The following is a 16,838-nucleotide window of genomic DNA, read 5'->3' as shown; positions in this document are numbered from 1 at the left end:
CTGTGGTTTTTTAGCTGTTTTCGCTCTGTTCTCTTTTTTCTCTGTTCCCATTTTCTCCATATTTAATCAGTGCTCTTATTTCTCCTCACTCCTCTCACTGTGCTCTCATATATATGTGGGTCCAGCGCTGTGATTGGAGAGACTCAGACAAGGAGGCGGGACAATTCTAAAGTCCCTGCACTCTATGTAAGAAGCGAAGCAAAATCAGAAAGGCTCATATTATTTTATCCTGTGTTTTTAGACACAAATCTGTGGTCCTATTTCACAGACTGTGGGTTGGTTGGCTCCAGGTGGCCTTGCAAAGTCCAGCCTTCAATCCTCTCTTTGTACCTTTCCGGTAAATCTTAGGACTTTCAGGTGGGCACTGAGTCACTGGGCTTATTATCAAGGGCCAACGTGTCCAGATTTTTATTGGATTACAGCAGATATCCGAGAGCAAGGTAGGATGCATGTTTTTTAGAACACAGGCCCTTGTTTTGTCCTTGACTGGACAGGTTCAGAGGGGTGTTTTTATGTACGTGTGTGTGTGTGTGTGTTCAGCATAGGACATTGCATTCACCCCTGCCAAATACTGAACCTGACACAGGCAAGCGCGTTCAGCCCTGTCAAGTACTGGTCCTAACACAGACCAGCTGCCCACTCAGAGAGCAACAGGGTCATGAATAACTTCCTCAGGGCGTATGGGCTCACGGACCACCCAGTACAGTCATTACTCCTGTGTGTGTATGAGTTTGTGTGTTCACTATAAACATATAAATATATTGACTCTACAGCAGAAATACAGAAACTGTACAAAATGGCTTTGAATTCTGCTGTGTTCCATTGGGTTCAATAGAAAATAAGAAAGTTTATCCTTGTGTTTTGTTTCCTACAGTTTGGGAATCATATACAGACACATTTCCCATGCTGATTTGTTCTTACACATTTTCTAGGAGCAGCATTGTTTGGGCAGGTGTTGATTTCTTTGGTTTACAAAGAAAATAACTCTTTTTAAATCAAGAAAAATAGGTCAATGCTGCACACAATCCAGCTCCTTTGAATGTCCATTGTACACTGAAGGTGTGTTCATTTATTGGAAGAGATAATACTGTGCAGCCCAGGTATGAAATTACACTGATAAGCGGATTATGAGTTAGCACCTGTGTCATTAACACGCTTCACATGCTGACTACACTTTTTTTGTCAAGTGTTCATCTTCAAATAGCTCTTTCAAAATCATTGGTCTGCTTTACAGCTACTGATCTACATTATTAACCACGCACAGTGACCTAGAAACTTTCCAGGTTTTACCCAAAGGAGCTGTGTGTGTGAACTCAAACACCTGTAACATTTGTCCCACTTGCGACCTAGTAAAAGCTCCAGGTAAACACTGAATGAGTGCATGTGTGAACAGAACCGCTAATGTCCCGGAGTATCTTCTGCATGTGTTTATTTATATCCTTTGAGTTATTGCTTTTATGACATATCATTAATATAATTAGGCAGGCGCAGTGACCCGGGGCCTTGGCTCTAATTTAAGTAGCTGAGAATTTCTTCCATTTTAGTGAGTTTAGTAGGTAGGGCAGTATCAGCAGATTGCTATCACAGACACACACACACACACAGAGAGCGTTTAAATAGCCCTGGAGAGGGAAACACGGCTGAAATGTGGGACATGTACTATTGCTGGTGGTGGGGCTGAGAGGGGATGTGTCAACTGATATTTCTGTCTATCTCCTTCCCCCCTCCCCCATTATTCTCTCTCTTTTTCTCTCTCTCTGTATGTCTGTGTTGATGTGGAGGTTTGTTATCTCTACTGAATCGTGTCCTAAGAAGCCCAAGCTGAACTCCGGGATGTACTCTAGCCTTCGTGAACTATCTGTTAGTATTTTTGTTCTCTTTGGCTGTGTTTATCTGTGTTTGGTCTTCAGTCTTTGGGGGAAAAAAAGCAGCTTCCAGTCTCACTGCACTGGGAGCAGGCCTGTGTTAGACTCAGCATTCTTAGCTTGTTCATTCATTCGTTCATATTCTGTGACCACTTCATCCTGCTCAGGGTCTTTGTGTGTCCGGAGTCTACCTGGAATCATCGGACGCAAGGCAGGAACACACCCTGGACAGGGCTCCAGTCCCTCATTGAAATCTCAATAACTTCACTGACCCTGTGGAAGTCTAAGATCAACGACACTGATGTTTCCAGCAAGATTCTTGTAAAAAAAACCCGATGTGTCACGTGCCTTTGAGTAGGGATTTGTAAGTGCGTGGATGTGGAATGGTAAAAATGTGTTTGCAAGCCTGTTTATGCCACATCAGAGGAGCTACACCATCAGCAGTGTATGTAAACAAGGTCTACGCTGGGAAATGGAACCTGGCAACACACAGCTTATGTACGGCACGTAGAAGCAACCAAACACCCAAGATCTCGAAAAGCACCACATTAAAATAACCCCTCCATCCCCTCCCCTTCACACTGCCACCCTACTCTGAGCCTTGTTTGTTAGTTCAGTGTCCAGAATCAGTGATCCCAGCCAATATTCACATGTACACCTGCTGGTGCAATATTGAGCGACTTTGTACCTTCTAACATATTGATCCAGGATATAGATATGTGTGTGTGTGGGTGTGTGACTCTGTTACAAGGAGACAGACATAAGTACATACATATTTATATAATGCTTAAGACATATGGACCCGGTGCTGTCCATGCCCCAGAGCCCCACAGCAGTAGAAGCGTTTGAAGACTGGAAAACATCTCAGACTGGTGTTTTGAGGTGTGGAAAAAGATCCCTGTACATGTACTTAGCTTACAGTGTTTATGCTTTTCTCTCTCTCTCTCTCTCTCTCTCTCTCTCTCTCTCTCTCTCTCTCTTTGCATGGTCACGTACTCTGAGTTTCCCTGGCAGGGTCTGTGTGTGTGTGTGTGGCTGTATGGCTGTGTTCCAGTGGGTGCTCTGAGAGAGGAGAGGAGGGTTAATGATCAGTCCCAGGCTCTGTGGGTCGAGCTGAAGGAGAGAGGGCATGGGAGCGAGAGAGGTCAGGCGAGAGAGAGAGAGAGAGAGCGAGAGGAAGAGAGAGAGAGAGATTCCTCTGAGAAAGCAGGGCGAAGTTCAACAAGGCTTGGTCAGTCCCACAACACACCCCACATGGCTTAATCACATGGGCTGTCAAAAGTTTGGGGACACATGGCTTTCTTTTAAAGTGTCTCGGTGTTGTGTGTGTGGATAGCTGCTTGCTACAACCCGCCTGAGCTGTTCTTGGTCTTCCTTGTTATGAAGCGGAGGATTTGACGGTCGCCGTGGTCTACTGAGCTGCACAAATTTTTCAGTTGGAGAACTGGTAACGCCTAAATTACGGGGATAAACCTGGCTTGAAAACATTAAAAGGTTTTAGACTTGAAAATGGTGCTTGGATCTGGAAAGTCCAAGAAAATGTGTGAATATAAAACACGTATTCTTCATTGTATATGATACAATAATCATATACAGATCAGGAAACTCCCTGTGTCTGTGTGGGTTTCCTCCGAGTGACTGTCTGTGAGGAGTGTGGTGTGTTCTCCCTGTGTCTGCGTGGGTTTCCTCCGGGTGCTCCGGTTTCCTCCCACAGTCCAAAAAAACACACGTTGGTAGGTGGATTGGTGACTCAAAAGTGTCCGTAAGTGTGAGTGTGTGTTGCCCTGTGAAGGACTGGCGCCCCCTCCAGGGTGTATTCCCACCTTGCGCCCAGTGATTCCAGGTAGGTTCTGGACCCACCGCGACCCTGAACTGGATAAGGGTTACAGATAATGAATGAATGAATGATTGTTTCATGATATTCTAATTTTATAACCAGCACCTGTATTTTATATCTCACAAGGCAGGAACACTCCGGACAGTCCGTCATAGGGCACCACGCACCCACCCAGTCACTCGCACCTGTGGAAAGTTTTGTGAAGCCACTTGACTTGATTTAACAGATTTGAATACGTGTAATGAGTAACTTTGCCGCAAACGTACAAAGAAACAGATGTGTTGTTTAGAACATATTACTAAGCTGTGTGTTACCAAACCTTTGACAAACATTACACATTAGCCACGTCTGGAGCGTGTGCTTGCCCTGGACCTTGAGAACCACCCTGTTTTTCATCGAATTTTCACTCATCTTATCAGTGTCCAGCAGGAAATGGGTCAGGTAATAGGTGCCATAAAACAGGAGCGCCCTGTTTAATCATTAATGCTCCAGCACTTTCTCTTCGGTTTTGCTGTGAGTCTTGTTTGTGCACTCGGAATGAACCTGTACTTTCCAGGACGAGTCTCAACAGAAATCTCCCACAGGTTTGTTCCTCGTTCCTGCTGCCGTTTTTCAGTCTTTCTCCTCGATCCCTCTTTTCTTCGGGCCCCTCTCCTTCTCCTGATCCTCGATCTTTCAGTGCTGTCATTCCATCTGCACTGGAGCTATGCGCGGAATGTCAGGTCCTCAGGTCCAGAGCCTTCAATTCCACACACAAAAGCAGGAATGACAGAATAAGGACTTGAAACCTTGCTCTAATTGCACATAATTCAGCGGCTTAAGTGTTATCTCACTGTCATCTTCGTGTTTTACTAAGACGACCCCTTCATCCTCCACCAACTCACCCAGAACACACACACAGACACACTGTCAGCATAAAAGTGTGGGAGAAAAAGCTTGATCATAGATGAATGATTACTGCTTTCCTTCCAAAGTGAAATCTACAAATATTTTACAGTGAATATAGGCTTATAATTTGTGCCTGTGGCATAAACTTGTCTGTTTCAGCCATTTAATCCACTTTTCAGAGCTGTTGTTGCATTTCTTTAATTGTGAAAATATTGGGATATTTTGATTAATTCAAAAACACATGAATAAGGATGTCATACATTATTATTATTTATTATTTCATCACAACAAGTCTATTTCGAGCCCTGGTGACCATATGAATAGTGTTTCTTCAGAACAGAGCTCATCAAATCAGCCCCTTTTGATCCAGCTTCCTGGCCGGGATTTCAAAATGGCCGGCTGGTACGCCTATAACTGGTCAGTCAGGTATATTAGCATTAGCAGCTATAGTCACGCTAGACGGACATTTTAAAATCCCGGCCTGGAACGTGAATTAAAGACTTGGATTTGAAGAGAGCTGCTCCAGGTCTTCCAGTCCTCTGTCTTCAGGTTTCTTAGTCGCTCATTTATTTGACCACACTTTATCCTTAATAGGATAAACCAAAACAATAACTGCGTGCACACCGAAAGCGATAAAAATGCCGTGCAGCAGGCGATGTGTCTCCGGTGGGAGTTAACTAGACTTTATATCTTTTATCAGATCCACCTTTTATGATAAAAAAAACTACAGCTATATTTATTTTGTTTTTGTAACAATAACTGAACATTTATTTTACTTAAATGTCAACTGTAATTTGGGCATAATGTAATTGATCAAAAATGTAGCTCTATTTTACGATGCAAAGCAAATATTATTTACACTTTCAGTTGTAGTAAACAACAAATTATACTGTCTACTTGAGCTTTAAACAAGCCCGCAGTAAGGGACATTTTGAGAAGGGAACAAATCTTCAGTATGAACCATAGTGAGTGGAGCAGTTCCGAGGAAACGTGAACGCTGCTTTCTGATTGGTAGTCGCTGCCGTGCGTCACTGCTCATTTGCATAAAGCGGGAGAGCTGAACTTCATAACGTCACTGAATTCACCCACTTCGCCTACACTCACGGTGGCCCAGTGTCGTTGGCTGTAATTGAAAATGAATAACTTCCGGGTCAATGTGTGTTGCTTTTGTCTTTTATTACTGTGCACACAGATCCAAAGTGTGCTGAAAAACCCCACAGTGCACCCAACAATAATGGAAGCCTTATGCATGTTTTATACAGTGATAGAAAACACTGCCACACATTTTGATACACTGACGTCTCTCTCTCTCTCTTTCTTTCTCTCTCTCCACATCTCCATAGCATCCATCCCTTTCTTCGCATGTGAACTGAAGGCAGTGAAGCCGTACAAAAGAGGATTTTTCTGTGGGGATTCCAGCATCACATACCCTGATGTAAAGTCAGAGGCCATACCGGACACTTTGCTCATTGCTGGAGGAATCATTATCACAGGGCTAACGGTGAGACACACATACCCACCCACCCACGCACTCACACACACACACAGACCTCCACTTGTCTGCACAATCATTCTGGAAAGAACTGCCAGATACAATATCACTGACTGGGAAGCTGTCCCTCCAGAAATAGACCACCACCTTAATATCATTCCCTTCTGTGTCCTGAACTTAAGTTTAGAAGCTGGACAACAATGCAAGCTATTTTTCCCACACAAACATTTACACAAACATTTCCCACGAAGGAGACAGCCATTTCCTAAAGGTTAGAAAAGATTGGGCTGGGTCACCGGTATGATTCTTTAGACAAGCAGGAAAAATGGGGTGTGGTGGTGTGAGTAGCAACTGCTTGCTTCTCCCTCAACATCCATGAATACAATGCCCTTGAACATGGGACCTAACCCCCACCAGCTCCCTGTGGGCCGAGGTGGCTGTTTGTGTGTGTGTGTGCACTGTCACATCTGGATTAAAAGCAGAGTCCAAATTTTGTTGCACTATTGTACACTGACAATAAAAACATGTTATTTCCTTGCATCAAAGATGCTGTCCTTGTTATTAAAAAAACATGGTTTTGGCATTGCTTTGTTGAGTTTGGGGGGGGGGTGAGGGTGAATAATTTCCTGATAATTTCCAAATGAGAAACTTTTATATTACTTTTGTTATTTACTACTTTTGAGTTACATTATTTAACAAATATGTATTGCCTGCAGCTACAATTTTAATGTGGTTGACCCTTTCACCTTAAAGGCTAAGCACCACTTAATGGACCTCCATGAATATTTCACATTATTGTAGTTACTGACATATATAAGTATGAATTAAAATGAAAAAAAAAGAAGCTTAATTTGCTTTAAAACTGACAATTTTATTAAATTGACGGAAAAACCCGAGCTCGCTACGGAAATTCTTGAACGCGACCGTGACGTCACTGGTGGACAACAGCTGAACAACGCCGCGGTAAAACACCGTTATGACGGACTGTTATGACGGTATCTAGCTAAATAACCAACACTATTCATGACAATAGCCTAGCAATAAGCTAAACTCAAATTTAGAGGTACCGTTATTCTTGTAAATGTGATCGAAGTCGAACTCGAATTCATCCGACACTATAAACCTCCGTAATGCAGCTACGTAGCCGAGTATAATCTGAGCCACCGAGTTTAGCGAGTCAAGCTAACGTTAACTAACACCAACTAAAACAGGCGAAGTGAGTGTCCTTACCCTGTTTACCTCCATGTTACAGAGGCTCTTGAACACCTTTCGTTGGTGTCCTTACATGCCCATATTGTTGGAAAAGCGCCAGTGAAATGAGCTACAGATAACGGAGTGAGCGGATGGTCCTTTCCAAAGTGCCCGTTTAAAGTTGACAAATTTAGTCCATTTTCTGGATATTTTGGGATCTTTGGGCCATTTGTTCACAGATGTCCCACTGTACATTGAATGATTGCAGCCAAAAACAACACACCTTTTCTTCATTTTGCATTAAATTAAGTGCAGCTTCTAGAGTTGTTGTCCACCATCTACGTCACAGGCAAGACGCCTATTGGGGGGGGGGACCAACGGTCTTTTAAACTTTATTCCTTAAATTAGTAAGAAATAACATGTTTTCTGACTTTCAATAAACACAAGATAGTTCACGTTGCATTTTTAATGCTGAGAGACTACATATTTTGACCACTGCTTCTGTAAAAACTGAAAATGCATTACAGTTTTCTGGGCTGTTAAGAGTAAAAGCTTTAAAGCCAAAAGTATGTGGACACCTCACTATCACAACTATATGAGCATTTTGGACATCTCTTTTAAAACCATAATCCGTTGTCTATTATAGTGTGGAATAATGATTTTTTAAAATGTATTTATATCAAAGTCTTTTCATCCCAGTGCTCTGTTGACTATGTTTTGTTTTTCAGATCGCCATATGTGAGTGTTACCGGGTTCGTTTCCGAGGCGTGCACTCTCGTGCCTTCGTGAGAAACCGCTACATCTCCTGCCTTTATAAAGAGCTGGGCGCCTTCCTGTTTGGCTGCTGCATCGGACAGTCGCTGACCAACATGGCCAAGCTGAGCGTGGGCCGGCTCCGTCCCAACTTCCTGTCTGTGTGCAATGTGACATATGCGTTGCTGGGCTGCACGCCGGGAGCATACGTGCCCAACGTGAAGTGCAGGAGCTCCGACAAAGATGAGGAGGAGGCCAGGTGATTTGGTTTACTAAGAGTTTGTTGGAGAGAAAGTGTTTTCCTCCTTATTACAAAAGTAAACAGTCGTCTCAGACCTGCGTTGACTTTAGCGCTTAGGAGCTAAAGGCTAATATGGCTAACAAGAACTAGAAGCTTATAGGCCACCTGTTAGCATTGTGCACGGCTTTTAATACACCACATGGCTAGTTGTTACAGTGTTAATACACACTAGCCCTAGCACCATTTCGGAGCTGTTGTGATCTGCTGTGAGTCACAACATGCATGGGGATCCAACCTTGAATGGGGTGCTGGTCCGTCATAGGGCACTGCACACTCACCCAGTCACTCAAATTCAAAGCTGTAGACAGTCCATGTCCACTCTCCGCTCTCTGGTCATACTCCACAGAACACACATTATTACCTCATATCATATTGCCACGGTGCACGGTTACACCCCCTGTTGGTAACAGATCAATGCTGCCACCAATTACTTTTTTAAAAGCCATGTCTTGTAAAGTGATCAAGACCGACGGGTCCAGTAAACATCCTCTTCTTTTTTACAGGAAGTCCTTCTTCTCCGGCCACGCCTCTTTCGCCATGTATACAATGCTTTACCTCGCTGTGAGTATTACTGTGTGGTCACATACACACACACACACACACACACACACACACACACACACACACACACACACACACACACACACATAGACAGTACAACCCCAATTCCAATGAAGTTGGGACGTTGTGTATTCTCTATAAAAGAGAATACGATGATTTGCAAATCCTTTTCAAATTATATTCATTTGAATACACTACAAAGACTGGATATTCAACGTTCAAACGGATAAACCTTATTGTTGTTTTTTTTATTATTATTAATTCATTTTGAATTTGAGGCCTGCAACACGTTCCAAAAGAGTTAAACATTAAATATCTTGTCTTTGTTGTGTATGCAATTGAATAAAGATTGAAAATGATTTGCAAATCATCGTATTCTGTTTTTATTTATGTTTTACACAACGTACCAACTTCATTTGGAGTTGTATAAACTAGACACACACTCACACATACACACACACACAGTATAAACTACACACACATATTTCTTCTCTGATATTACCAAACAGCTGTCTCCAAGCTTTAATTACCACAGTCCCTGGCTCCACTCTTGCTGATGAGATTTACCGCTGTAGGCCTCTGCTCCTGCCATATGGGGGGCTGCCAAATATTTCTTACTCACAAACATCACACACACAAACACACACACACACACATGCACACTGAATGGCGAGGGGTCTGAGAAAGCCAAAAACTCCCCAAAGGCATCTTGTTTCAAACGAAACAGAAAGGACAAGAGAGAACGAGAACATACTCCAAAAAAGTCTGATGAATAGATGGTGGAGGGAGGGAGGGAGAGAGGGAAATAGTGTGTGTGACAGAGAGTGAGAGAGAGAGAGAGAGAGAGAGAACAAGCCAGAGACAGAGAAGGCCTTGTTTAGTTGTGGGTTGGGTTGTGAAGAAGGGAGGGGAGTGGGGTACTTTGGCCTGCTGAGAGATGGACAGGCTTCTTTCAGTACTGACCCCTTCCCTCGTTCTCTCTCTCTCTCTCTCTCTCTCTCACACACACACACACACACACACTCTCTCTCTCTCTGTTCTGATGGAGAGGCCACAGCGAAAGGGAAAAATGACGGGACACTCATGCCCCACATTCAAAGCTGCCCCCTTTTTTTTTTATCACGGCTTCCTCCCAAAACCCCATCAGCCTTTTCCCCTGTGCTCTGTGCCACTCATGTGTCAGGAGCTCTGTCCAAAAGAAAGAAACAGGTTCTCTCCATCCATTCATCCATTCACACAATTGCGCCTGCGGTAACACAGTGGCAGATACAGCACTGATTAGAGAGAGAGAGAGAGAGAGAGAGAGAGGGAAAGAGAGAGAGAGAGGGAGAGAGAGAGAGAGAGAGGAAGTGAGAGAGGGAGAGAGAGAGAGAGAGAGAGAGAGGGAAAGAGAGGGAGAGAGAGAGAGAGAGGAAGTGAGAGAGGGAGAGAGAGAGAGAGAGAGAGAGAGGGAAAGAGAGAGAGAGGGGGAGAGGGAGAGGGAGAGGGGGAGAGGGAGAGGGAAAGCGGGGAAAGGGCAGTGTGAAAGGTCTTCAGAGAGGCAGTGCCAGGCTCTTTGTTGTCCAACCTCCTGCTCATTTTCTTTTTTTTTCCTTTCTTTCTTTCTCCCATGTTTTTTCTGTTATTTTTTCTTTTCCTTTCATTTTTTTCTTTTCTTCAGATTTCTTTTTGAGCTTTTGTGCTCCCTTTTGGTTTTGTTTTTCTTCCGCTATTATTGTTTTTATTTCATTTTTATGTCCTTGCTTTATCTCTCTGTCACTGTATCCATCTCTCTCTCTCTCTCTCTCTCTCTCTCTGTTGTAGCTGTAGATATGTGTTTTTGTCTGCAGCTGTGCACTCCACGGGTCCAGCTGCTCTGGGCTTCACACACCTGTGGCAGCCTGTGTGTGTGTGTGTGTGTGTGTGTGTGAGAGAGAGAGAGAGTATAAACTCAGGAATGCCAGTCCTTTATCCCTTATGCCTGTTCATTAACTTTACCCAGAGCTGTCTCCCCTGACCTGGATAGTTTTCTCTCAGTGTTTCTACATGTGCAGGGAGCGAAGGTCAATAATGCACTCTGCTCAGGTCTGGTCAGTTCTCCTAGACTGGCCGGAGGTTTATCTCCTGCCCCTCACAGTCGACTTTCCGTGTCCAGATACTGTTACAGCTGCACTACTCTATCTTAGTATCTCCTGCTCTCTAACTCAAGGTCACTCCACTTTCAGGCTCCAAGGGCCTCAGTGTCTGTCCATTCCAGACCTTTACAGCAGCACCACCTGCTTTCACTAATGAGCTGGTTTCTCAGACGCAACCTGCTGCATGGTCCTGCCAACCGTTCAATTAAAGGGCTCATATCCTGGAAATCCACAACTGGATATTGTAATGAAAGTGTTGTATATAACAGTGAAGCACTGAAGTGAAAATTCACGGTCATTGTAGAGTGACATACACACGAGTAAACTGGTGTAGTGAAATGTCAGTTACACTGTATGCAATACTGTATATGTATAAATATGAACCCTAACCACGCCCCCCTGTGTGTAGTTCTACCTGCAGGCTCGGTTGTCATGGCGAGGGGCGAGGCTGTTGCGTCCATTGATACAGTTCCTGCTGGTGATGTTAGCGGTGTATACGGGCCTCAGCCGAATCTCAGACTACCGCCACCACCCTACCGATGTCCTGACCGGCTTCCTGCAGGGGGCGCTCACTGCATACTGGGTGGTGAGCATGAACAATTGTGCTTCATTACTGTCCAATAGTGTTCGGAGTCTTGCCCAAGGACTCTTATATATGTAATGTGGTGTGGTTCCCCAAGCAACGGATCGAACCCTGATCCTCTGCATAAAAATCAGTTGGGTTATCCACTACACCAATCACTACAATAGTCGAAAGGCATGAAAAAAAGACTTTACAGCAGCTGCACATGATCTTAATGTCTTAATGCCCAATGCCAATGGTCCAAAGCTGCCAGGTACTGGTCTGTAAACAACTTTATATAAGCATTCAGCTTATTCTAAATCTGAATTGTTTGGTTCCTTGCAGGCCTTTCACATCTCCTCCATGTTTAAATCCTGCCCTGCGGACGGGTCACCCACCAGCCTATCACTGGACAGTCCCCTGTCCCGACAGACGGTGTGCTAGCGCCAGCCCTGTGTTGACACATTGGACTCGGTTCAGTTGGAAATGAGGGAAGGGCACAGAGAAAGTGGAGCGGATGGACAGAGAAAGTCGCAGAGAGATGGAGGACTGGATGTGTCAAAAAAGATATATATAATTGGGAGACAGCCCAGTGGAATATGCTCATGTCCAGATATTTGTTGACAGGTCCTAAGGAAACCTCCAGAGAAACGTCCAGTGAAAAGAGCGTCCAGCTAAGTTTGTTGTTCTGCACACACCGTCCACTGCCTATACTCCCTTTATCTGGGTAACACTTCACTGTGGGTCATATAGTTCTTAAGGCTGCATAATAACTACACGTATGTAAGTGTATGTCATTTATATTCAGTGACTACTTCATCCTGATCAGTTACTCACACATTCACCCAGTCACTCAAACACAATCACACACTCACCCAGTCATACACACTCACCAGTCACTCACACACTCACCCAGTCACATACACTCACCAGTCAATCACACATTCTCACACACTCACCCAGTCACTCACACATTCTTACACACTCATCCAGTCACTCACACACTCTCAAACACTCACCAGTCACTCACACATTCTCACACACTCACCCAGTCACTCACACATTCTTACACACTCATCCAGTCACTCACACTCTCAAACACTCACTCAGTCATCCAGTCACTCACCCAGTCACTCAAACACAATCACACACTCACCCAGTCATATACACTCACCAGTCAATCACACATTCTCACACACTCACCCATTCACTCACACATTATCACACACTTACCCAGTCACTCACACATTCTTACACACTCATCCAGTCACTCACACTCTCAAACACTCACTCAGTCATCCAGTCACTCACCCAGTCACTCAAACACAATCACACACTCACCCAGTCATATACACTCACCAGTCAATCACACATTCTCACACACTCACCCATTCACTCACACAATCTCACACACTCACCCAGTCACTCACACCCTCAGCCAGTCACTCAAACAGTCATAGACACTCACCAATCACACATTCTTACACACTCACTCAGTCACTCACACTCTCACACGCTCACCCAGTCAATCACACTCACCCATTCACTCACACATTATCACACATTCACCCAGTCACTCACACACTTTCACACATTCACCCAGGGATTCACTCGGGATCCAAGGACCCTGGAGCTGTGGGTCAGTGCTGCCCGCTTATGAACGATGACCTATAGTAAAGTATTACTGAACTATGATACAGGTTTTTTTTTGTATGTGTGAGTTCTGTGTACATTTTTACTTTAAATAGCTACAGTAAATATATACTACATTTACAATAAATATAGTGTAGATGAAGCTGCTAATAACCCTTTTAGTGTCGAGAGCCAGTTCCACTGAGTTCCAGAGTCAGGTGCCTGTTATTAAACACTAAGAGACTGATCAGATCTGGTGAAGAAGGGGAGTACTGGACTGAGCTCGTGACTGAGCCTGACTGGTCTGAGTGGTCAGGGACATGGTCACTGAACTGACCAGCTGCCCTGAAGATGAGGATGAGGACCATTAGTGTTTGGAGCAATGCCACTTTCAGAGATGGACCTACATGTGCCCAGTACAGACTTTCTTGCTATTTTTGGACATTTGTTTATTTTTTGTTCCTTCATTTTTCCTTTCTTTCCTTTTTCCCCCTTCCTTACTTTCTGTCAATCCTTTGCTCAACCTTTTTTTCACTTATTTTCATTTACTTTATTTTATTTTATGTTCTTTTTTCCCCTTTTTTATTAATTTGCTTTTCTGGCCCTTTATTTATTTTCCCCCTCTTTTTTTAACATCTTTTTTCTTTCTTTCTTTCTTTCTTTCTACTGTGTTTTTCTATATTCAGAACATAACCACTGATGCAGAGAAGTTCAGTTGTGAATTTTTAGGTTTTGACTTTTGTTACGTCAGGTTTAATCCTGTGTTTAACCACTTCTTCTGAGCATGAGGCAGCACTGTGACTGAATTGAGACTTTTATCAACTGACCTGTATATGCTCCGCCCACAAATGCATTCTGTCATAGCAACCGTTGCTAAGTTACGCACGGTTTTTCCACCCATATTTATCTTATGTGTTTTACTGTGTTCTACATTTTGTAACAATGTGCGGTTCATACTGTTACTGCTTTAGTGTGCTCCAGGTTCTACACCAAAACACCTGATAGGTCACTGGCTTGAGTTCTTTTTATGTTTAGAACTAGCTAATTTAGCTTTATAACCCTCACCATCTGCTACAGGAAGAATGGAAGGATTTACAACAATTCTCCTGCAATCTTGCCATATATAGCAGCTAGGAACACGCGATGATATCTAAAAAATCATTGACACCAGCACAAACATTAAAAATCCAGAAGAAATGTTCAGTTCAAGTCGTTTGAACAGAGCTTTTATAAAAGCTGGTCTTATACTGTTCTTTGCTAGTTTGCTATTAGCGTGTATGGTTTTTTATTTTTTGTTTTTTTGTTTTTACCTGCTTTCTGTAAGTACACTTGTCCAACCTAGCAACAGTAACTAAGAAGGTGTAATAAACACTAGGGTTCAATTTCCCACCCTGGCAACCACAACACTATATTAATAGAACTCCCTGGGCAAGACGCCTAACACAGCAATGGTAAAATCTGATTGGTTGTCATTCTGGATGAGATTCTTGCCGTGAAAATAATAGTAAAACAAAATGTCTAAAGCTCTTTCACAACCCAGTTCTCATTTGTGGGCGGACTTTAATTGGGTCAGTGGAGTCTTCTCCTGCATTTTTGCTACATTTTGAGTCCTTTAACCCGAGCGGGCAGCTCACTGGACACTACCTGCCTGCTCTTACGCTTAGCACTTGAACTGTGGAATGGTGCCCTTTACTTACAACAGATGATATTTTATATGTGTTGTCATTAGAAATAGTATTTTTATTTTTGTTGCCCTACATGTGGTCTGCCAATCACTATCCTTTTTTTGTTTATATTCCAAGATGCCATTTATTCAAAATGAATGTATATAAATCATTTTATATTAAAAAAGTATATATATATATAATTATATATAATTATCCTGAAAAGTATTAGCACCATATTTTGCAACTCGTTTTCTATGTTTGTATTATATGTCGATCAGGTACGCCGTTGTGTAAAAACAAATAGTGACTGAGCCAGATTATTCTATTGTCAGAAATATTCTGTTTCTAGTTTTATAAAGGTTTCTTTGTTTTGTCTGTGAAAGCCTCTTGAGGCTGAAAATAACCACTGTATTAATACAAACCAAACCAATAAAATGAATGTTCCATCTGTGTATCTTATTTTGAGATTCTCTCTGTTCCAAGAATTGACCGGAAACAACTGTACACACACACACACACACACACACACACAAGCCTTGTATCTATGAACTGTGGGAACAGTTTTCCATTCATTTTGTGAAAACTTAACTTTTCCTTAAGTATTAAAAGCTTAACCCTAATCCTAACCATAACCCAAATATGTCATTATGGGGACCACAGAAAGACAATTCCTGATAATGTGAGTGTGTAAAAGGTTTTGTCCTATCTTCATAGATTCATTCATTAGTGCTTCATAATGTTTAGGGTCGCTGTGGGGTCAGGATCCTACCCAGAATCGATGGGTACAAATCAGAAACACGACAGGGTCAGTGTATCACAACCTAACACAATCACACACATCTACTGCCAGTTTCACATACACACTTTTTTTACACATGGGCAATGTCACACAGCCAGTCCACACATTATCTCTAGGGAGAGTCGTGTACCTTTTGCTGGTTACTGTGGCCAATCACAGTCTGCTATCTTGACATGACATGTTCACGTTGGACCAATACCAGAGCCAGTACAAAATTATACATATACACAGCCAGATTAACACACAGAAGGTATCAGATTCTCCGTATACAGAGCTTCTGTGGCTGAGAATACCCTAGCTACTACTAACACTCACCTTACACATTACCATGACCCTTAACTTCTCTAGATCTAACCTTAGCCATATGTACCCTTAACATAATCATAACTCTTCCTCAGTCCCTTAACTTACCCTATTTACCCGTCTAACCTTAACCTAACCTCAACCTTAAATTAACCTTAACAATTACCCAACCTGTGCCTTAAAACTAGGATGACGAATTCCTAGAATGTAAATCAGAGCAATATATGTGGACCAAATCCCCCGTCCCCTGACCCTCCCACACATACACACACACACACACACAAAACACATTTCAGCCAAACATATGCTCTGCTAAGAGCTGCTCTCTGGAACTGGCTGTAAACAAATACACATACACACACTTTTCCGGCCAAACAGATGTGCTCGAGTGTATTTAGGTGAGAGTTTCCTGATATTTGTCCTGATATTTAAACTTCAGTTGTTTGTAAAGGATGACATTTAAACTTCCTGTAGTGCACGGCTGTCAGAACCCTGGCCCACAGACCAAAGTGTGGCCCCTGAGGATGTTAGATTTGGCCCACTAGAAGGTCACAGTCCCTGTGAGAAAACTATCAAACTGTACTACAGAATATTATTATACATCAAAATGATCTGGAAATGACGATATTTAAAAAATGCTGATATGTTATTTTTGGGTAATGTTTAATGTTAACCATTTATATTTGTTGTGGATGTTGTTTTGATGGTTTCACCCTTCACCCTTCACCTTCCAGTGATTTCTATTTGTGTCTTTTAATTTTTTTGTTACTTTTTATGCCTTTTTTCTCTGTTTATCTTTCTTTTTACCCCCCCCCCCCCCTTTCTTTTTTTGTCTCTTGGCCTTTTCTTTCATTTTATTCCATTATTGTTTTT

At 42.8% G+C, this 16,838-nt stretch overlaps 1 protein-coding gene across 1 annotated transcript in view; it reads left to right on the top strand.

Moving 5' to 3' along the window:
• The window catches only part of ppap2d (phosphatidic acid phosphatase type 2D), a 29,411-nt gene extending 14,105 nt beyond the window's left edge, over nucleotides 1–15,306 (top strand). Inside the window, exons 2-6 of the mRNA XM_066675823.1 lie at nucleotides 5,934–6,091; nucleotides 8,002–8,285; nucleotides 8,831–8,888; nucleotides 11,412–11,588; nucleotides 11,910–15,306. Coding sequence (XP_066531920.1) covers nucleotides 5,934–6,091; nucleotides 8,002–8,285; nucleotides 8,831–8,888; nucleotides 11,412–11,588; nucleotides 11,910–12,008 — 776 coding nt within the window. The 3' untranslated portion in view covers nucleotides 12,009–15,306. The remainder of the gene's footprint in view (nucleotides 1–5,933; nucleotides 6,092–8,001; nucleotides 8,286–8,830; nucleotides 8,889–11,411; nucleotides 11,589–11,909) is intronic.
• The last annotated feature ends 1,532 nt before the right edge of the window (nucleotides 15,307–16,838 follow it).

This window comes from Hoplias malabaricus, chromosome 6, assembly GCF_029633855.1.
Source record: "Hoplias malabaricus isolate fHopMal1 chromosome 6, fHopMal1.hap1, whole genome shotgun sequence".
NCBI lineage: Eukaryota > Metazoa > Chordata > Actinopteri > Characiformes > Erythrinidae > Hoplias > Hoplias malabaricus.
The sequence above is the reverse complement of the archived record's forward strand: the minus strand, read 5'-3'. Positions and strand labels throughout refer to the sequence as shown.